The 22,582-nt window shown below is 36.8% G+C and overlaps 1 protein-coding gene across 4 annotated transcripts; it reads left to right on the forward strand.

The window, feature by feature from the left end:
- The first annotated feature begins 253 nt into the window (after positions 1-253).
- On the forward strand, positions 254-21,508 carry Pka-C3 (Protein kinase, cAMP-dependent, catalytic subunit 3). 4 transcript variants are annotated; one of them, XM_070285295.1, is made up of 9 exons: positions 254-433; positions 502-576; positions 7,423-8,124; positions 18,346-18,514; positions 18,612-18,721; positions 18,790-19,035; positions 19,100-19,281; positions 20,172-20,249; positions 20,935-21,508. In XM_070285295.1, exons 1-9 carry the CDS (start codon positions 328-330, stop codon positions 21,058-21,060), a joined length of 1,794 nt encoding a protein of 597 aa, XP_070141396.1. In that variant the 5' UTR covers positions 254-327; the 3' UTR covers positions 21,061-21,508. The 4 variants fall into 4 exon arrangements, with proteins under 4 accessions (XP_070141396.1, XP_070141397.1, XP_017035178.1 ...); XM_070285296.1 differs by lacking the exon at positions 502-576; XM_017179689.3 differs by lacking the exons at positions 254-433; positions 502-576 and adding an exon at positions 2,184-3,004.
- The last annotated feature ends 1,074 nt before the right edge of the window (positions 21,509-22,582 follow it).

The following is a 22,582-nucleotide window of genomic DNA, read 5'->3' on the forward strand; positions in this document are numbered from 1 at the left end:
ATTTATGAAATGTCCTACAGGTTTTATGATTAGTACGATTACACTAGTTAATTTTCTAAAAATACCTTTTTATGTACTGGGACTTGGAAAATTATATATTTTAAGGAATCAACTTACTGGACCCAGGATCAAGTCGGTTTTAGTCAAAAAACTTAAAACTCAAGCGGAATGTCAAAAAAGGACCTTGAACCAGTTGGGAATCCTACCGGAAATCTTGACTTTCGAATATATATTTTCCATTGATCTGGCAACACTTCACTCGGCGTAATCGATTTATCGGGCGGGTAAAATTCAAAACTTCTATTTATAACATACACTTCTCCTACAATGGATTTTTCATATATTATAAAATGTATTGTCTTTCCATACGTGGCCAACGCCTGCATCTTGCTCAAACTAAGCCTGCGACTCTGGCACTCTTGCTGGCAACAAGGTGAGTTACTAAGTTAGCTGTCTGGATCTTACTCAACAATTAAAATACAATTTAATTGCTGTTGACAGCCTGGCATGGCGACCATGACAGGGCTTCCGGTCTGCGGTTACGACTCGGCCCGGCGGCTTCGCGTTCTCAAGGCGGTGAGTGCACAACAAATGTCCTTGCCCTTGCCAGCAGGACAACTGCAGCAGCCGTCACGAGAGCACGCAGGCCAAAAATAAAGAAATAGAAACAGCACCAAGCGTGCTCTGCTGGCGTCTCGTGCCCGCTTTCGCTTAATTATAACATCAAATTGAAATGCACAAAACAATTGTGTGTGCGCCACCTGAAATGTGACTCTGGCACGCAGGCGTCGCCACCCAACACTCGCCCCGTTCCTGACCTTGCGGCCTTTATTATAATGGCCAACAAGAAGCAGCCAGCAAAAATCAACATTCATACATAAACATGCAACGCAACACCCGAAAAAACAAAAAACCAAAAACAAAAAGAAAATGAAAACTAAAACCAAAAAATCTGTTAAAGAGCCGCAGCTCTCGCCGCTTGCTTACACTGGCAGAGGGTTCGTAAATACACAAAACATATTTTTCCAAATTATTTCGGCAGCGCTGCTGCCGCGATGTCTACTAAAAACAAACACTACACTGAGAAAAGTTTTACTTACTAAAAATTAAAAATTCTTTAAATCAGAGAATCGGAGATTTTGAATTTGTAAACACAATGACATAAACATTTAATTTTTTTTTTTTTTTTTTTAATTTTTACTTAAGTTGATTTTATTTACTTTGTAAATGTAGAATTCTACATAAGACAAGTTGATAAATATTTAATTATTTAAATAAGAATTTTCTTGTAGGTAGTTTAAGTGCATTTTGTGCATCTTAATATATAGATAGTTTTATTTATCATATAAATCTCATTTTATTAAATGTAATTTTAGATTTTATAATATGTCTATATATTTTGTTGTATGAAGAAATACATATGTGTTCCCGACAATGACTACATAGACAAATTTAATAGTTTTTTAAAATGTGTTTTAAATTTAAGAAATGGAATACCCTCTTAAAAAAAACCAAAATACTAGTTTTCTCTGCAAGTTTTTAAGGACAAACATATATAACAAAAATTCGAAATACTCGCTAAAATTTTATATTAGTAAAAGATCATAATCTCTCCCGTTAAGCTGTCTTAAAGCCATCAACGAATTAAGAAAACTACCCAAATAATGTCAGTTTTATAAACTGATAACCCAAGAACTCATGATATTTCTTTAAAGTGTATTCTTGATAAAATATCATAAAGGTTTTCAGTTTACTAGCGTGAATTGTAAATTAGCCAGGCGCCCACTATCACAGCTGCCTTATCAGTGTCACTGATTAGGGACACTGTTCCGTTATGGCCGTCCTGCTGTGATCCTGTCCTGCCGCCGTCAAGCTTAGGTCTTGGGATTTGTAAGATGGACCGCCGGCACTCGAGGAGACACTCCGACGAAGACGAACGGCGGCACACATGGAGGGCAAACACAAACACATCCGGACACAGCTTCCCCACCAACACCAACACCATCGGCAGCAGCATCATCATTATAGTCGGCGGAGCAGGGGCACCTCCACCTTCTCCTCCTCCATCACCATTCCCCCAAAGAAACGAACAACGAGCAGCAGAAGCAGCGACGACGACGACGGCGACGACGCGACTTCGAATGCTGAGGCGACCGATTCGCAGATTTTACGTTTCAGTTTCGTGCAAAACGTGGAAGCGGCTGGTCAACGCAGGAAAATAAGCTCTGAAAACCGCTAGAGGAAAATCCAAAGACTCCGGCGGCATTGGTCTGAGTGGGAAAAACATTCAAATTGCCCGTTAAACGTTAGTTTTGATTAATTACGGCCAGTTGGAAGGCATTTGCATAGTGCAATTGTTGCGGCGCTGCTCCAACGGAGACGGAGACCACGACTAACGAAAAACAAAAAGAAAAACTGCAGCAGTCTGCCGCAAAAACCGGAAATTCTAGATCTCTCGGATCTCACGATCCCAGCGTATAAACAAAACAAACTTAACAACTGAAAAACCCACAAAAAAGTGACACAAATAAAGCAAATCCGTGGCCGGTGTGTGTGTCCAGTGGATCTGGTACCCATAATACCTATCCTATCTATACCTTTGGCTATATAGCCCCCTCCCGAGAAACGCTGAGTGTTGAGTATATTTCTGTTTCTGTGTCGGCTTCAGCGGTTTTCGCTTTTTTCTTGTTATTATTGCTGGCCAAAACGAGGGAAAATCGGCGAGACGGCAGGACGGGTCGTGGAAAATCGTGCGCTCTTAAAGTAACATATTTATTTTTAACAATTTCGCAAGCGTTCAAATTTTGCTCCAGCAAAAAATCCGAAATCTGAAATCAGAACTCAGAAGCCAGACAATCGCAACCAGAACAACAACAATAAATAGATCGGCGGCAGCGGCGGCGAGATCGTTAAGAAGCCAGAAAGGCCAAAATCGAAACAAAAAACCAAAACAGCAGCCGTTGCGGCAACGGCCGGCGACTTTTGCCTCTTAAAATTTAGTTTGGTGAGTAATCGTTAAATAGTGTAAAAAGTACGAACAAAAAAATAAATTATATATAAACAGCAACAAATCATAAAAGTTTGCTTTCCAAAATAGAAACAAAAAGTGGAGATAAATTCGGTTTGATGATTAAGCTTTTAGTACTATAATTAGCCACGGCCGAATTAATAAGCGCAATTAGCTAATTACACTCCACAAGGCGGGGTAAATCTTAATATTTGGAGTGGAAAATATAAAAATTAGAAAAATGCCAGATAATTAGTCGTCTCTTTTGTTGGTTTTGGGTCATAGGAGTGATCTTTAGTGATCTTACCAAGTGATAACCTTAAATAGAGTACTTATTCCAGTGCTTCTTTGTTTTAAAAAATAGAATATATACTCTAGAAACTAGGTATATTCTGGCCACGATTCAAATGAATAGCCTGAATTTATAAGGAAAATAACTAAAGTCGAGAAGTAATTATTTTAAAGAATTACTTTCTTTGTAGAAGAATTTTAAATCATAAATGCTAAACCCCACGATCCCTTGGTATCACAAAAATAATAATAAATTATTTCTACAATTTCGAGATTCTAAACAAAAAAGAATCTATGAAATTAGTATAATAAAAAATACAAAGGAGATCTCCACTTCTCCTCTACTACTCCCGAATGTTACCCCTAAATTCCATACAATTGTCCTTCTAGTCCTCCTTCATGTTTCGCTTCAATAACTCTCTCTCTGGAAAGTCAGTCAAGGACTTTGAAAAGCTATTTCCCAACTTCCCTCCGCTTGGCATAACATTTTTATGTATTTTCATCGCCAGACCGAGAGAAGGAGAGTGACGAACTAGCCCAAGGACAACGGAAATACTTGTGCTCTATAAAAACAAATCCAAAACCATAAATCTGTTTCGCCCTTTGCCAGGGAGTTCGAGAAACCCTCCCAGAAAATATATATTGTTTCTACCAAAACCCAAAACAAGAAACAAAAGCGTGTCGCTGGCTCTTATATATGTATTTATGTTATGATTACATTTAGCCGGCATTATATTTGACGATTATTGCCAGTTGTGGGGTTTATTACCCGCAGGAGTGACGTAGGGCGAGGGGGGAAGAAATCTTTATTTTGTCAACCCGAGAAATGGGCAATGAATTTTCGTTTTTGTAACCGCCGCCCGCGTCATTAATTCGAAGGCATGCACTTATTCATAATTACACCTCGCGATGCATGTTTCCTGGTGGACAAAAACAACATATTAATAAACGCCTACAACAAATTCTCTTTCACTGTTTGGAAATCTCGAAAATACCCCAATGACGACCACGTTATTATTAATATGAGATGCTTTTTTTTTATACCAAGAACCCATCTATAAATTCCCTGAGATACATATATATGTTGAACAAATCGCCCCGCGTTGCTCTTAATTAATTAATAACATAATTTATGCCTTGGCTAGACCAACGAATTAATAAAGCATTGCACGTAAATTAAATTTTCTTGAAAAATAGAGGTCAAGTGGCCTGCAGTCAAAAAATTAAGCAATGCTGGGCTTATTTAAACTTATTTGCTAATATTTTAAATAAATCAAAGTGTCGTTATGTGAGGTGAGCCAAGAAAGACCCATGGGATGAATTTCATAATTTTTCAACAGAATTCTTCTCGGGCAAGAACAAGATTTCAAATAATTTAGGAGACTTTTGGCAATAAATTAAATTTAAATTTCTTAAAACATTTTTTAAGGAGAATTTAGGTAGGGATATTTTAATGAATTGAAGTCTGTTTTGTTTTGTGTTTCAGTTTTGAAGAAAGCTTCAAGTTTAATCCATCTAAACCTGACGATTCTGTGGAACAATAAACACTAATCTCTGGCAATCTTCACTCTCATTCACCTGATCTTCTCACCTTATCTCGCAGATACTATTTTTTTTTTTAGCTTGGCTTCTGTGGAAGGCGTATATAGTATATACTTTTTATTGCGTTTTTCATTCACGAAAAGTGGAAGCCGAAAAAATACAAAAAAAAAAAAAACAGAAGAAAAAGAGTGCTGGCCACCGGAAGATTTAGCAACAATTTAACATTTAGCTGGCTGGCAACGACGACCCCAATTTCCATTTCCATTTTCAAATTTGGCAGCCGCCAAGGTGAGTGCTTTTCCGAGTGCGAGTGGATATACCTACGCTACCATATATCTATATATGTTAGTCGTAGGACCCTCAGATCGGTTGTTTGTGTTTCTTGGTTTCTTGCTGCTTGGCTAATTTACAGCCCGAGTGATTGTCTACAATAATTTTTGAGAAATTATTCCCAAAGCAGGCCTCCTCGCTGCACTTTGCCTCAGACAACTCTAAGTTATATTTCCGCACTTTTGATGCGTGGGATGATCATACATATACATATGTATATATATTTTCCCATCCAAAAAGTGCACAAATTTGCAGCTTGTACGTAAATTATCTTGAGTGACAGACGTTCATAAAATTTATGTTTTTGTAATAATATTAAAAACAAAAACAAAAACGAAAAAGAAAAACAAAAGCCCATGAAAATATTCCAAGAAACCGTTGAATGTTTTCCTTTTTTTTTTGTAAATATCAAAACGTTCTATTTTGACAAGGTTTACGGCAATAAAACGGTATAGATATGCATACGTAGATTTTATTTTTGCTTGAGTCGCAGTTAAACCCATTTACGTAAATCCCAGTTTATCGGCAGTTGACTCTTCCATTAGAGCGTGAGGCGTGCCAATTGAATAAAGGGTTTGCTATGTATTTGTTACCTGGCCAAGGCATTTTTACCTTTCAGTGAGGAAACTGGCAATAAAGTGGGAAATTAAAAGAGATTCTAGCTCTTAAAATTGAACTGAAATTTGTTATTATTTAATACAAAATAAAGTAGATTAAGCTTAGCAATGGTTTATATATATTTTTCATACAATTCGTATTAATTTAAAAAAGTTCCTTTCGTTTTTATAAAAGTTTGATAAAGAATTCTTCTGGCAATCATTTTCCTTTTCGATCAAAAGTGATTTTTTTGTGATTTTCTGTTTTATTTTCATATATTTAAGGCAAAAAAGAATCGAGTTTAATAATGAAATAGTAAATCTTTAACGAAAATAGTCTTAAAATTAAAGTATAGCCTTTTCTATAATTTCTTTATTCGTTCAAAATCAAAACACGATCCCTGAAATAGATATTCCCGTTTCTTTGTAGGTTATTTCCTGTCAGCAGCTTGCGTAATAATTTTAGTTATTAAAAACCGCCCTTTCATATACAACATTTTCAATAAAAAAAAAACCCTCTACATTTTCGCCTCTTCCTTTGCCCTAATCCATTGTCATCTTCTTGGCCTTCGCCAAAGCTGCAGTTAATGAGAGTCCCAAATGCGAAGCCCCAGACCTCTTTTTGGTTGGCTTTCCGTGCAATCTGCGGCGAATCAATTGAATGCTCTTCTATGGCCTGACTGGCCTAGATTTTTTCCAGCAGCCGCTTAAACAATAAAAAGCCACTCGGGCTGGCAGCCAAGAATACACGGATGATTATTGATTTTCATAGACACTGCTGCCCGCGCCAGAAGGGATCTCGGACCCATCATGAGTTTGCATTTCGGTTGGACCCCGGTACTCTTTCTTCTGAAATTAAATGCATCTGTGCATTAAGGCGATGGACCTCAAGAAGAAATCGCCTTTGTGCCCGCTTGGCTCCTCGGGGGCCCTTCTTTTGTTGTGAAGGCAGGCAGCCATTAAATTGAATCAAGACTGCAGGCATTGTTAGTAATAATATTAGTATGTGATATTAACTGAACTGCAGGCAGGCAGCATCCCTTTGTGTGCGGCAAGAAGAAAACCCTTTGGCGAACTCAATTTTCCTGCGCTATATGTGTTACTTACTATATAATGCCATTGTCTGGTCGCCTGGCGCTGCGATGATAAAGCCCCGGACAGACACTTGTTGCTGGACCGGCGGCCATTTCATTTCGTTTCATTTCACTTTCAATTTATGAACACTACCCTGAATGGCTCTGCCGGGCCTAAACACAATATCCTCGGTTGGTTAATTAAACGACCATGGTCGTCTGGCAATGGGAACCGATTGGATGGGATTGGATATATAAAATACGTGTGCTCCAAGGCAATTTGGAAGAACAATGCGGCATTTAACCAAGAGCACTTCAGATTTAATGGATATGTGAATTGAACTCAAAGAATGGGAACTGAGTGGAAATCCCATGAATGAAATATTTGTATGTGTGATTTTTCTAATGACTTTTGGTTAAAATGTGGGGGAGATTTACTTGATAGTCATTTTGAGGTTCTTAAAATAAATTTATCCGTATTATAAAACCCATTCTAAATATCCGCAAGCAGACAATCCTACCGCTTTGATATTTGCATTGTTATCCAAAAATATAACCAAACACTGCTGCCTTTCGATTGCAGAGAAATCGACAACAGGAAACCGGGCGACAGGAACTCCTCCGAGGACGAGGACAATCGCCGAAGCGCAGGCTAGGATTGCGAGAGAGATGTCCACGGCCACTTGTGCCCGCTTCTGTACGCCTTTGACATCCGGCCCGGCAGGATCCACATCAAAATTGACAGCCGGAAGCGTGACGACAGGAAGCGGAAGCGGCAACATGACGTCGTCGTACAAGAAGAAGATTCCATCAAACAGCACAGCAGCAGCAGCCACAAATGACAGCAGCACCACAGAGGCAACATTCACATTCAAATTGGGCCGCTCCAATGCCCGGAGCAGCAGCAACGTAGCCTCCAGTGAGTCTTCCGATCCGCTGGAATCCGACTATAGCGAGGAGGAGGAGGAGGAGCCGGAGAAGGATCAGGAGCCGGTGACCAACAGCCGGAGCAGCAGTACCGCCACCACCACAAGCAGCTCCGCTGCTGGGCATGACCATGATGTCGACGAAGAGGAGGACGACGACGATGATGACGATGAGGAGGAGGCAAATGGCCGGGATGGCGATGATGTGACCCACGATTCCAGCGAGAGCATCGAGGATGACGGCAATGAGACGGACGATGAGGAGGACGATGATGACTCCGAGGAGAGCAGCAGTGTCCAGACAGCAAAGGGAGTGCGCAAATACCACTTGGACGACTACCAGATAATCAAAACAGTTGGTAAGTTAGCACTGAGAGAAATATTTATATATATTTATATATTTATATACAGTTGGGGGCAAATGGTTACTCTTTTAACATTTAAATGGGTATAAAATGATAAAAAAAGAGAAATATTTATTATTAAAATATTTTTTTAATTTAAATCGATTAATTTTAAGTTATAGTTTCCCATTTCATCTGCTTTTTTGTTATTTTTAGTTAAACATTTTTATTTGTTCATGAAAAGCTGTTTACCCACGGGTCGGACGGGGCGTATGATTGATGTTAAGGTCTCTTCAAGACCTTCAACTTGTCGCGCGGGTTAGTTAGTTTACGATTTCCGATCGATTTTCCATAGATTCTTTTCCATTTTCTTCTCTTTGTTGGTTTTTCGTTGGGGAAACTGTTTGGAGTAAAGCTATCACAACAAATTGCTTTCTAGGTCAAGTCAGTAGTTGAGGCACGATGAGGTCATTGTGATGCTCCCTTTACTAAGAGTATTTAATCCATTTGAATAAGATTGAAGACATAAATTGCTTTTTCATGGCCATATCTATGAAAACAATACCATAAGTTGAAGAATGAAATTTAATTTATTAGGAAAATACATAAACTTTAGGAGAGAGTGAGATAATATTTATCAAATTAAATTCTTAAATTGTTAAAGGAGTTAAACTGATACATTTATTTTTACTTGATAAAAAGCAGAGTTTGAAGTGCTTCATGATTTCTCTTTTTAAACAAAATACTTTGGTTATTTCTTTAAATTTTTAAACATTTTGTTTACCACATCTTCCTTAACCAATAATATTGAAGCAAAAAGCAATCAAAAGCTTCTGTCAAAATTCATAAGAAACACTTATACACATCAGCAGCAAAAAAATATCAAAAAATATATAAATGAAAACTGGAAGCCCCCACACATTTCCCCATCTTTCTTTACTTTGATTATTCAATTTATTTAAAAGAGTTTTCTCACCTGTTCAATCAATTTTTTGCCAAATGAAAAGGGAAAAAAATATCCAAATACCTTCGACTCACTTTTTTCTTTGTTTCTTGTTTGCTATTCTTTGATTTTGCTCAACGATTTAATTTCAAATATTTATTACCTCATTTTTTAAGCATGGATGTGTATTAATGTTCCTCCTCTCGGGGCCCAGCATCAGTTTCCTATGGCTTTTTATTGGTTTTATGCGTAAATAAATTCTTATTGATTACGCAAATGGAGAAAAGGCAGTCCTACTTGTATTATGATTATTATGAGCCCGTTCTGGCTTGCGTAAAATTCTCATTTAGACAGTACTCGTATTCAAGTATATTCAATGTGTATTTCTGTACTCTGCTTAGGATCTTCAATGGGTATTACGTACTCGCACCGACGCTCGCCCAATTAATGCCCATAATATTTTGATTTGTTCCCCATTTTGACGTCTTCGGTGTGAGCGAAGCAGGCGCTTTTAGTGTTCGTACTAAATTTAGTATACCATCATCGGGCCGGGCTATCCGAATACTCATTAAGCCTTGTGGCATAAATATTTACTTGAGGTTGGGCTGGGGCTAGGTACAGAGCGTTCTGCCTGATTTATTACCACAACATTTGCCTTACTACACGTGTGATCAATGCCCCGTTTTATTTTTTGCTATCCAAGTCATTTGAAAACATTTGTGCAGCGATCTCTGCCTAGGACCAACTCAAAGCAATTGCTGAATAACTGTGGGCGGAATCACCTTCAAAATTGTTTTATATTCCATTTCTTTCACTTGCCCAGATTAATTACAGCAATAAGTTTTTTGGCAAATCGTTGTGGGAGTTAATTGCGTTTAGAAAATCTCCTAAATGTGGCTTCTGAGAACGTTTTCCTATTTCTAGGATCAAAATATATTGGAGATAAATGCAATTTTTAGAATTTAGTTTGGGTTTGCTTAATTTAAAATTGTTTTTACCTAATATGAATTCAAATAGAATGCTTAGATTGATCAATTTATTATTTGAATCCCTCAGATCGCCAAGTTATTCACTTATAGATTCTATACAGGATCAGCTGTTTCCTTTCCGGTTCTGGTCCGTTGTGTAAGATTTATCAGTCAACACCTCTTCCAAGGTATGAGTAATACCGCTGAGCTCCTTTTCCGTAAAAGCTTTCAACACACAATAGCATCATTCAGGCTCATCCCATGTTGGGCGCACCACACGACGTATGAGTAATCTTGAATGGATTTCGAACAATTGCCAGACACACTGCCCAAAAGGTATTGAGTACGAAATTTCAGTAGAAATCCGTAAAAAGTAAATAAACCAGAGCGGATATCATGCCATGCACACGCACACCCTGAATTGGGGAATAACATATAGGTGTATAATTTTGTATAGGGTAAATATGAATGCCAGTGAGTCACGCTTCTATTAGGGCATAGCAAATGGACAAACAAAAGGTCTGATATTCTTTAAAATTATTTAATAATTACCTCCTGACACACAAAACTGTGAGAAAGGATATGGGTAGTACTTGCTCAGCACTTTACTTGTAAATGTTTAGTTTTATAGCAGAATTAGTTATACATTTTTATGTTTTTTATGACCAACCTTTCTTTATGTAATTTATAATAACTTAAGCTCTTTTTATTTGACTGACAAAGCAATTTTTTAAATAATTAAACCCTAAGTACTTGTAGGACAGTGTTATTCAATGCCCCTTTTAATAATAACAATAACAATAGAAGCAAAATGAGCAAAAGGAGATGCGGCTACGGGCAAGTGAACATCATAGCCGTAAATGCGGAAAAGCCAGTGGATGCTGAAAACTAAATGGTCTGAAAATATGAGGGAAAACCGCATTGAACCGAACCGAAAGGCATTGCAGACCGTGAAACATATGCCCCTCTCAAGATTTACTATAAATATTGATAGTTCAGTTGGTTTGCTTGCTTGTTGTCTGCATTCCCATTGATTAGCCAGCGACCTCAGGTCTCCTACGAGAAAAAAAACACGGGGAATTTCCCGATAGAACATTTCCAATGAAATGTTTTTCAATTTCGGCAGAACAACAGAACAACAGAGACCTTTGTTTTGATTTGGGGAAACAAATAAAACATGTTTTTGTTTGGGCATGTTCTGGCTGCATTTGCTGCGTCGAATTCGATCAGAAAACGCCATTACCCAGTAGCCATTAGCCATTTAGCTATTTAGCTATTTAGCCATGGCCTTAAACCTGTCAAATCAATTGCGGAGCTGCAATTAACACCGGAGTGGAATGGACTCTGTCTCTGGTATCTCGTAAAGGAAATGTTTTTGCCACGGGAAACTGGATTGAAGTGTCTGTCTGTTGTTGAAGCAGCCAAGAGTTTTAACTGAGTGAAAGTTCACACAGGTATCCGGTAAGAAAGTTTATTTTATATAAAAAGGAGCTTCAGGAGGTTACACAAATTAAAAGTTAATGAAACTCGGAATCTAAATTCCTTTTAAAAACATAAAACGTGAGATATGTTTAATATAAAGAGCCCTAACCCCAACAAAAGCCTAACAAACGCTAATATAAAAACAACGAAATTTTTAAACTGAGAAACCAAAATGGCCTGGTAGCCATTACTTTGGAAATGTGAAATGTGTGCTTTTGGACGATCAATTGGCTCATAAAAATTAGCTTAATGTGCTCCTAATGCTCTGAAAATTGTTTCAAGTGTTGGGAAAGTATAGGAAACCGTCTGAAAGGATCAATAACCCCATCAATTCGTGACGAAAAAGTTATAAATTTCGTTTGGTGGCCCAGTTTTCTGACGAAATACTGCATATATAATACATCTATAATGGATATATTTACGGAAATCGCTGACAATCGAGACGCGTCGGTGACCTTCTAATATATCAACTTGACAAATTCTCCCTGTGGGAGGTGGATCCGCTGGTCGCGGATCGCTGAGAGAACCGAGTGAATGGCAATCCTTTTGGTCTTGATTGATGGATTCAGATAAATATTTACGCACGATTCTCGGAAATCTCAAGTCGGGACATAAAATTGGCCAAAAACACAAGAGTATTTTTTTTTTATGGTCGCTGATTTTCCAATTGAAATAGGCGAGTGTTCGAGATCGGCGTGTGTGGCGGGGATTCCTTTTAGCATAAATTGACTTTTAAATAATAAACGCCAATCGAGCTTCAAGCGGCCAGCAAAAAAATGTATCTGTCGGATGCCGAACACATGTCCCGCTGCTCGTTGTTCCTTGTAGAACAACAAGTTGTGTGTCGTCGTCGCGTCTGCAAAGTATAACTCATAGTTCAAATGGACCGAGACTGCCTGGCTTTTTGTTGTGTGCTAAGTGCTAACAATAATATGTATATCCATCCGCCTCTATATCTGGCCAATATATATGTGATAATCATACCGGCAGAGACAAAATCAGTCAACGGGAAATTTACGATCGCATGGAAAATTTGAAATCTCTGTAAACTTTCGATGCCCCGGCGAAATGGTGAATTTTATTTTTCAACAAAAGTCGGGCCAACACACACACACACGTATAAGCAAATATTATAGAAATTATTATTTGGCAATGTGCCGAAAGCCAAAATCGAGAACACCACTCCGCCCACCTCTCCTCCTGCCTCCCTTTGACTTGTGCCAAGAAAATCACCCCCCTGCCCCCAAACCCGATCCCGATCTCAGTTGGGATCCAAATCCGGACCCACCTCCATTCTCAAATATAAAACGAGCAAATAAAACTGCGTTATTAGCCGCCTTTCTTTTTGTCTTATTAATAAAGGTGACCTAAAAATGCACTTTGCATTTTGGCAAAAAAAAATATATAGACAAATATCGAACCGAGAATAGCCACAGAATGATTTTTCATATTTCAACATCAGATTTATGTCTGCTCGATACACCCCTTCCGCTTTCGTTCTCCCAACTTTTTTTTTTTTGTAAATTGCAGTGTAAAAACTTGTCAAATGTGAAAACAACATCGACAGGCAGGGGCAGGTGGGCAATTAGGTATATTGTATATATCGCCGTTTATATAGTATTATATAGTGTACGGTAAATGGTAAACATCTGCTTTGAAAGTGTCGTAAATCGCTTAAGTTATGAGCGGTGTGTCGCCTATGGAAATGTGATTGGATTGGGCAAGGTGCGTGTTTGTGGTTCACTCGGTGAGTGGGTGAGTTCTATCAATTTTAGTGTCCAATAATTCTGGGAAAATATATGTAATAAATCAAAACAGGAGTCTAAAATGAATGGTAAATACATATGTATTTTTTAAACATAAAATGAAAGCCTTATTTTTGAATAGAATGTTTGGGAAATTTTCGTAATATTCTTTCTATTCATTTTCATAATTTTTAATAGATGCTTTACCTTTCCCTCTTAGCATGAATTGTTATGGGGATGGGATTTCAAGAAGATCATTATTCTTATAATAAACTCGCATCAATTTATAATATTATACAATCATAATATACCAGACAATCAGCAAAACTAACGGCTCACGTTGCATTAATTCCTAGAAAAGTGATCAAGTGGGAATATATACACCTTTTCATTATTCTAATTGCTTCGGAGTATAATAAACTAATTAGACAAATGTTTATAAAACCAAAACCTACCACAAAAACCAAGTTCTACACACTGTCTGGAATCGTAAATCAAAACACTAAATGCAATATCAACAAGAAGTTCCCAACTGAGTAACTAAATGAGTGAGAAAGTCAACAATAATCCAGTGACCTGAATACCCTTTGTTTATTGTTATTTGCAACAGCTTAAATATTGGATTTTAAGGCCTATTCGGCATTGTTTAAACTTAAGATCAGGCCAGTATTATTTTTAACCTGGCCTCCATAGCCCCAGTCGGTTCTTCCTTTATTTATGTATCTTTAAACAAACGTTTACACCGACGAACTGCATAAAACGCAATTAACTTTATTTAACTTGTGCCTGGTCTGAGTTGCAAATGGTGCCAAGTTTATATTCGCATTTACATGCCGCGATTTTCAGAACTTTTTACAGTACGCAAGTTGCTCAAATATAAAATTTTTAAAAACCAAAACAGATCTTTGCTGCAAATGAAAGGCATCCATCCATCAGACGTCGTGCATCTACAATATGATATATGCAGTATGTATACAAACATATATCTTCTCAGTCGCTGGACAGTTGGCGGTATCGCATCGCATCGTCAAATAGAAAGTTTTATGTACCGAGAGAGTATTATGTAAAATATTTTTCGCCTTTTTCACGCACTTTTTTTAGTTGCAGATGCAACTTATGTCTGCGAAACCGCCAAAGAGCCGGCCCAAGAGCCAACAGGTTTGGCCACAACTTTTATTCAGTCAGACTTTAATTGTGGCCAAGTTGGCGGCTGTCTGCTGCCTCGTCTGAGGCTCTACACTAGAAAGAAATCTTAGTTAGTTAAGGGTAATGAATAACAAAAAGATAATAAAAGTAGTATTCTTCTTAATTTCTTTAATATATTTTATAGGATAGGGAACATTTTTCTTAGAAGAGTTTATTATGATGGAAATTAGATAAGAACTACTTAAAGGGAGAGTATTTTATTTCCAAAAATTTCTCTTATCAAGTTTAAATTAAATAAAATAGCATTAAATACATTAATTATAATTTTTGCTGGTTAATAGAGTTTCAAGATAATTATTTTAATAATTAACTTAAATTAAAGATGCCATTTAGAAATACCATTTGTTTTTCAGACTCATAATACAGCAACATATTTATTATCCAAAAATATTTACTAAGTATCTTAAATCATTTCCCTGTACTGGCGATAATTTCCCGTGTGAAATCTTTAGTCTCGGGCCTGTCTGCTCTGCAGCTGTCACAATTTCACTTTGGCCAGACATATTTAGGAGCAGCCAGTGCAGCAGTGGAAGCTGTGGAAATTGTGGCTAAAAGTGGTAGTTAAAACATCGGCAAATACACTTTCCTTTGCGATCCACTTGAGGTGGAGAGCTGCCTGCGAACGAGGTGCTAAGAGATCGCTTCGAGTGGAGTGTTGCCTTCTCTGGTTTGGGAAAGTGTGTTTGAAAAGTATTTGGAAACCCAGAGAGTGGTTGCGATATTTGCAAAGTCATCAAGATCTCAAAGTACATAGATCAAGCACTGTTTTACAAACACTTTAGTAACTAGAACAATTTAGATGTACTTAGATCAGTACTTTTATTATTCCTCTGTACCTTTTGAAAATTAAATATTTCTAATAAAGTTTCTTTAAAGCAGGACTTACTTTCCACTAGAATTTTGTTTACTTTACACATTCCTCGTTTTGATATGATGAAAAAAGAAAAGTTTAATCCAATAAAACAATGTAAATATTTAAAAAACTATCTGGTATTTTCCACACACTGGCCATGTGCCCCTTTGCAAGGCATGCAACTTGTGCCGGCCAGAGAGTTTGTACTTTTCCAAAAATTTCCCTACTCTCCTCACCCCCGGGGAAATTCTTTTCATTCCTTTTCCGCCCAAATTTCAGTTTTTTTTCACGCTCGTAACGCCGCGGCGTGCAATCTGTCGGTGTCTGCACTTTTCAGCGGAGCGCAGAATTTTCCGCCCTCGGAAATCGATTTCGAGCAATAAAGGCATCCATCAGTGGCTGTAGTTATATATCTGCTTGATTTATATCGTCTGGCATATTTTCAATATTTATTCCCCGTTTATCCAAATTTAGAAATTCGTTTGCCGCAGCTTCTTTCGAAAAAGATGTTTCACAAGTAAACGTTTTATGAGCTGTTTATTTGTGATGGCTTCATTATTATTTTTTTGCATTTTAAACTAGGAGGAGATGATCCAAAGTTCGATTTGTGGGGGCATCCTCGTGTTTGAGTTTGTTTGCACGCGGACGTAATTGGTCCATAAAAGTGCCTTAAACATTTTGGAAAATTCTTTTGGGTTGCCAATTTCTCCAATGTTTGGTTTTTCGGGCATTATTTCTAAAGAACTTTGTGAATTTTAAAAATGAAAATGATTGGAATGACGGGACTCATTTCCTAAGAATTCTGCCTCACTTATGCGTTTTTTCGTCTCTGGCAATTATCAATAACAGGGTTCTTCATTCTCATTTTCTTTCTCCTGCCAAGTTTTATTTTCTTTTATTATTTCTCCCACTTCAAATCTTATATAATCCCATGGCCTGTGCTGAATCATTCGACCTACGTAATCGAGAAACCGATTTGTGTGCAAAGCAAAGATTCATTAATTACAATGTCGAGATTCATATTTTGATTTGCACGTGTAATGCTCGCCCTCTCCTCTCCCTGAAACAGGTGTACCAGGCCACCCAGCAACGCCCACCCAAAGTTTTTGTTCAAAACAATAGCGCACAGTTTGGGAAATTAAGAATTATTAGTCTTTACTTCATTTTTTAGGGGTTTATTGTACTCTTAAAATTATTAAAAGGTATTAAACCAACTATAATTTAATTTGTTAAAGTAACAAAGTTTAGTTTGTGATATTAATATTTGCTTAAATTGGAAAATTATACTGTCTTATCAATAATTTAAGTCAAACTAGTCAGGGAATTGTTTGATAAGTACAAAATAAAAGTTGTATTATATTAATTTAAAGAAATTTAGTTATTTATAGATAGTTCAATTAGATGTCTCAATATGTTAATTTACCTTTGATAAAATGAATAATTAATTTAAGAACTCCGAAAAATAAAATATCCAGGGGATTTGCGTTAGAATGATAATAAAAAAGTAAATTAAATTAATTCTAAACAAAATTGTTTCTTATTTGGTATTAAAAGAATTTTAAACTATATATTCTCTCCAGCTATAAATTTCCTCTCTTCTTTAGTAAACTAAACTTTAAGCACTAATTTTTTTACCACTTCTGTAATACAGATTAGCTGACTACATATATGTATTCTTTTGCCAAGTTTTTCTAGGGATTTTGTTTAGTTTTCTGGGGAGGCGCAACGCACGTGGCCAATGATTGTGGCCGAGAGTTCAATAATCTGTTCACTTTTGCTTTATTACATTGAAAATCACGGCTAATTATTGTTTGGCCCGATCGGAACATCCACACACATGGAAAACGTGCTGAAAAACTAAAAGCAGCTGCGGAAAGCAGAAACTTTTCCCACTCCCCCGTGTCTTCGTCTTTTCGCATTGAAAATGATTGCGTTTCGGTTTTTGATTTATCAGACAAATCAATTTGTAGTCGTTTTGTTGTTTTGGCATGCCATGAAAAACAAAAAGGAGAAAACGCAACGAAACGAATAGAAATGAAAATTTTCTTGGCCTTAAGTGTATCTGGGAAGAAGAGTGTGTTTGCGGGTAATTCGAGAGCCTCACACGCTCCGTGTTTCCTTTCCCGTCATTCAGTCATTCAGTCACTCACTCAGTCACTCGTTCACAGTCGCAGTCACAGTCACAGTGAGTCGGACGTTAGCCCAATTAAAAATTCAAGGTTGAGAAAATCTCGGCTGGGCGGGCGTAAGCCAACACCCCGTCCGTGTTATGATTACCAGGTAGCAGTGGCAGCCAGCACAGCTTGGTATGGTAACCTCAAAACGTGCTCGACAGTGAAAAAAGTAATTATTTTCAGGTCGTCCCATCCCCTCCGCCTCTTAAATACTCTACAGATGCCTTCAAAATAGTAGCACTTGAAAGATACTGGACAAAAAATCGTTATTTTCTTGGTAAACGATTTCTATGGAATGTGGTTTTAAAAGAAAAATGGATCTATCAATGTTATTTAAAAGTACAAACCTAAGCATAACTTTAAAGTGGAAAAGTCTGATATGATATATCGAAAAATATTGAAAATTTGATATGATATATCGAAAAATATCGAAATGTTACATTGAAAAATGATGTTTTAGATATCTTCTCCTTTAACATAGTTCGATTTATTAAAAAAATTTCGATTTATCGTACTGATAAAAATATCAATTTTTATATCGCTTTAAATATGCAGATCGATAATTAAAAAATTTTGCATTTTTTAATTTTATAAAATGTACTCAAGATTTTAAAGTCTTTTATATTTTTTGAACCAAATAAATTGATTAAAAACAAAAATCTCAAGGTAAACATTAAAGTTACCTCTATTTTTATGCCCCCTACTGTGTGTGTCATCCACGTTTGGGCGAAGCCAAGCACTTTGGCCATATCACTTGCAAACACTTTAATGGGGCATATGCCACGATATTTAAGAATGTAGTTTGCGGTCTGCTCGATTCATTCAATAATCCGATACCCTCCATTACCATTACCCCATCTTTCAGGCACCGGCACCTTCGGACGTGTGTGCCTCTGTCGCGATCGCATTTCGGAGAAGTACTGTGCCATGAAGATTCTGGCCATGACCGAAGTCATTCGTCTCAAGCAGATCGAGCACGTGAAGAACGAGCGGAATATATTGCGCGAGATCCGACATCCGTTTGTCATCAGCCTGTAAGTAGAACAAGATGGCGAATATGTCATATTTTTAAAATATATTCGCCAGCCTGGAGGAGACTTTTTTATAAATTATTTATTTACATTTCTCTAGTGAATGGTCCACAAAGGATGAGTCAAATCTGTACATGATCTTCGATTATGTCTGCGGTGGAGAGCTGTTCACATACCTCCGAAATGCAGGAAAATTTACTAGTCAAACTTGTAAGTAAATATTGAATATATTTTAAGATTTCAAAGCCTTAACTATTTGTATTTCCTGTATATGGCAGCCAACTTCTACGCGGCTGAGATAGTCAGTGCCCTGGAATACCTGCACTCCCTGCAAGTCGTGTACCGCGATCTGAAGCCAGAAAACCTGCTGATTAATAGGGATGGTCATCTGAAAATCACAGACTTTGGCTTTGCTAAAAAGCTGAGGGATCGCACCTGGACACTGTGCGGAACGCCCGAGTATATAGCACCTGAGATAATCCAGTCCAAGGGTCACAATAAGGCTGTGGATTGGTGGGCTTTGGGTGGGTTATTTTGCACTTACTTATTTTATATTACTTTATTAATATAATTTATTCATTTCAACAGGAGTTCTCATCTATGAAATGCTGGTAGGCTATCCGCCCTTCTACGATGAGCAGCCCTTTGGAATATATGAGAAGATATTGAGCGGAAAAATCGAATGGGAGCGTCATATGGATCCCATTGCTAAAGACTTGATCAAAAAGCTTCTTGTGAATGATAGAACCAAGCGATTGGGCAACATGAAGGTGAGAAATATGGGAAATCAGAGGGGGAGATTTTATTTAAAAATTAGACCAGTTGGGAAAACAATCATCAAGGTTTTATAAGAACTATTGTTTGTTTCTCTCATAAAGAACTCTTAAATTAGAACAAAATAATACAAAATCAGTGGAAAAACGAATGTTTTTGTAAGCTGAAATCATATATTATATTTTCATGATATTTTCATAATTTGGAAAATAGTTCTCTATTGTTCTCCTACTGATAATTGATTTAAACATATAAATTTATAGACTTAAAGATCAAATATATAACTTAAATTTAATAAATAAACACATTCTTTTGCGCCGCATAAAGTTTGGTCAGCTGTTGGACTATCCACACAGTTTTCGATCTATTTTATCAGATTTTCCACCTTTTGCTGTCTATTAAAATTAGCCAATTTTTCAGATTTTCCAAACTGACAAAGTTTATTTATCTCCGCTGCTCGCTGTCTGTTTCTCAGATACATAGTTCAGCATACAATTTTGGCAAGCTTGTTCGTTAATATTTTCTGGCTTATTAGGCGCGATATTAATAGAGAATTGTTTACACTTGTCACAGTTGGACGGTTGGATTTTGTGGGCTGGCATTAAAAATTGCATCGCATATATCAAAAATTAATTGTTGGCCATCGCAAATAGATCTGCACATGCCCCTTGTCAGTTAGGTTAATACATTTCGCTCTGAAATCATTTTTCTTTTCCTCGCCAACGATTCGGATTCGTATTATTTTTTTAATAGACTTGTCGCGCGTTTTTGCAACACGAGCTATATGGCCAAAGGCAAATGCAAAGAGCTTTATTTATGTCTAATATTAATCTGTATTTTCCTCTAAATTTTCTTCTATTTTTCCCCGATTCCGGAACACCCGCAGAATGGTGCCGATGACGTGAAGAGGCATCGCTGGTTCAAGCACTTGAATTGGAATGACGTCTACAACAAGAAACTTAAGGTGAGTTCAAGGGGTTTTCTCTCTTTTGTTTTTTTTTTAACTAATTATAATTAACAATTATGGCACATATACTTTGTGTGGACACACACGCGTGGCCCATATGACTTTTGGCTGACTTTTTGTCAGTCGGCCAGGGCATTTTCATACGTTCTCGTAATTAAACGCAAATAAACAAATCAGTTTGCCCAATTAGCTGTGTGCCTTTAGTTAATGACCGCAGCGTCTATTTCGGCCGTCCGGGTGGGTGTTAGACCCATAAATCTCCCGGATCCGGATCCCTCCCAGCCAGCCCAGCTGCTCTGAAGGCGAGTGCTAGTGAAATGTAACAAAAGGGGGCATTTCGCATCTGAAGAAGGCGTTAATTGCCCACATGAACGCCCCCACTCAGAGCACATTCGGGAGACAATGGGTTAAAAGTGCGTCAGTAATGACGGTTATAAAAGCTCGTATTTTTGCATAGTTTTTTGAAGGGTAGAAGGGCGTGGAGGGTGAAAATTTAAAGGGAATAGTAAGCTTATTCTCTTCTTGTTTTTCCCACTTTTGGTATATCAAATTTAAATTTATTAGAAAAAGGATCCACATTTTCTTATGTGCCATTTTTAGCTATCATTAAAACGCCCTTAAATCACACACAATTAACAATCAAAATTATAATAAATTAATACAAAATGTATATTTCTTACAGCCACCAATTCTGCCCGATGTTCATCACGATGGGGACACGAAGAACTTTGATGATTATCCCGAGAAGGATTGGAAGCCCGCCAAGGCAGTAGACCAAAGAGATTTGCAGTACTTCAATGATTTCTAAATATTAGAAAGAAATTTTAGTTTTTTCTGTTGTTTTCTGTTGAAAATTGTTATAATTTGCAGCAGCAAGAACATTCATTATTTATACTGGCAATTAAGTGTTTAAAGTGCTGTGCTAATGCAATGATATGTAATGGTACATACATACATATATTTATACATAAACTAATTTATAAAGTTATATAATATACGGCTAAACATACACACATAAATAGTAGGTCTAAGTATACATAAAACTAGCAAGCGACGTACATAATTATTTATATATATATTATACATAATTGTTTAAATGTTCAAACTGCGAGCAAACAAGCCCCCCTCTCACCCAAACAACAACAAATACCTATAAAGAAAAGTACACCTAAAGTGCAGTAAAGAATATATTTATTATAGAACAAAAAAAAAAGAAATATTAACGTAAAACGTTGAATAAAGTGATACAAATGGAATTCTGCGCCTGGTCTTTGTCTTTTTGCCTATATCTTGGCGTTCTATTCTTTACTTTTGGGGGGATTAGTTTTGGATGCGTAAATCTGTCGTTCTCGAGCACGAGTCACTCAGCTGAACGAGCGCTTTGATGGGCACGATCTTTTGTTTGACGGTTTTGCACATGTATTTGGGATACATTTGTGGAAGTATCTTTATATTTTTTTGTATATATTTTACTTTTGATATACTCTTGTTTTTGAAAATGTATTTGCATTTATTATTTTGTTTTTATAACATATATATACTTTTAACTTCTACCTTTATATACAGTATTTTTTTTTTTGAATTTTTGTTTTTACATATATCATGTAGTTTTATTGCAAAAACCTTGTATAAAATAGTTGTAATCTTTTTTTATACAAATGCTTATTTTATACAACCTAATTTATTGTTTATTTTTCTCATAAAAATTGTATTTTTTGAATTTTTATTCACCACAAACTTTTTTACCACATGGGTTCGTGTCTTGAATAAGGCAAATTTGACAAACTTATAACGATGACACTGTACGTAAAATATTGTTTCAAAGTTATTTTACTCTAGTTAATGAAAAATTAGTTTATAGTTTGAGTAAAATAACTTTGTATTTTCAGTTTGCAACGCAGTACTGAAGTCATTTCCGGCATCAACAGCCGATACGATTTAGCCATTTTCGTATAGCGTTTTTTCGCAGGATATTCTCTTTAGTGAAACTTTGCAAATATAAAGAATTATATCCTCATTAGCAGGAAATAACCGATTTATATAAATGGAATGGAGCGGACCTGTCATTAGTATATAAATACATAAATCAGAACGAGCCATATAATAGGGTCTTCCCACACACCGTCAAAGCGCATCTGGCATCCGTTGAACAAACGGTCCATAAGGTTTTGCCGTTCCGAATTTTCTCAATTGGCCCTGCATCAAAGCGCATCTAAATGTAACGACCGTTTGTTTGGCGATAGTTCTTCGGTGCAACTCTGAAAATTTGACCATCACTACGAAAGTGTATACACACTTGGCGAGAAACAAATGAGATATGGAATTTAAAA

This window comes from Drosophila kikkawai, chromosome 3L, assembly GCF_030179895.1.
Source record: "Drosophila kikkawai strain 14028-0561.14 chromosome 3L, DkikHiC1v2, whole genome shotgun sequence".
Taxonomy (NCBI): domain Eukaryota; kingdom Metazoa; phylum Arthropoda; class Insecta; order Diptera; family Drosophilidae; genus Drosophila; species Drosophila kikkawai.

What these genes read in the sequence shown, in the direction of transcription:
- Pka-C3 (XM_070285295.1), top strand. Translation starts at nt 328, where the DNA reads ATGGATTTTTCATATATTATAAAATGTATTGTCTTTCCATACGTGGCC. An exon ending in GGCTTCGCGTTCTCAAGGCG is followed by an intron (nt 577 to 7,422) that starts GTGAGTGCACAA and finishes TTTCGATTGCAG; the next exon opens with AGAAATCGACAACAGGAAAC. An exon ending in TCTACAACAAGAAACTTAAG is followed by an intron (nt 20,250 to 20,934) that starts GTGAGTTCAAGG and finishes TATTTCTTACAG; the next exon opens with CCACCAATTCTGCCCGATGT.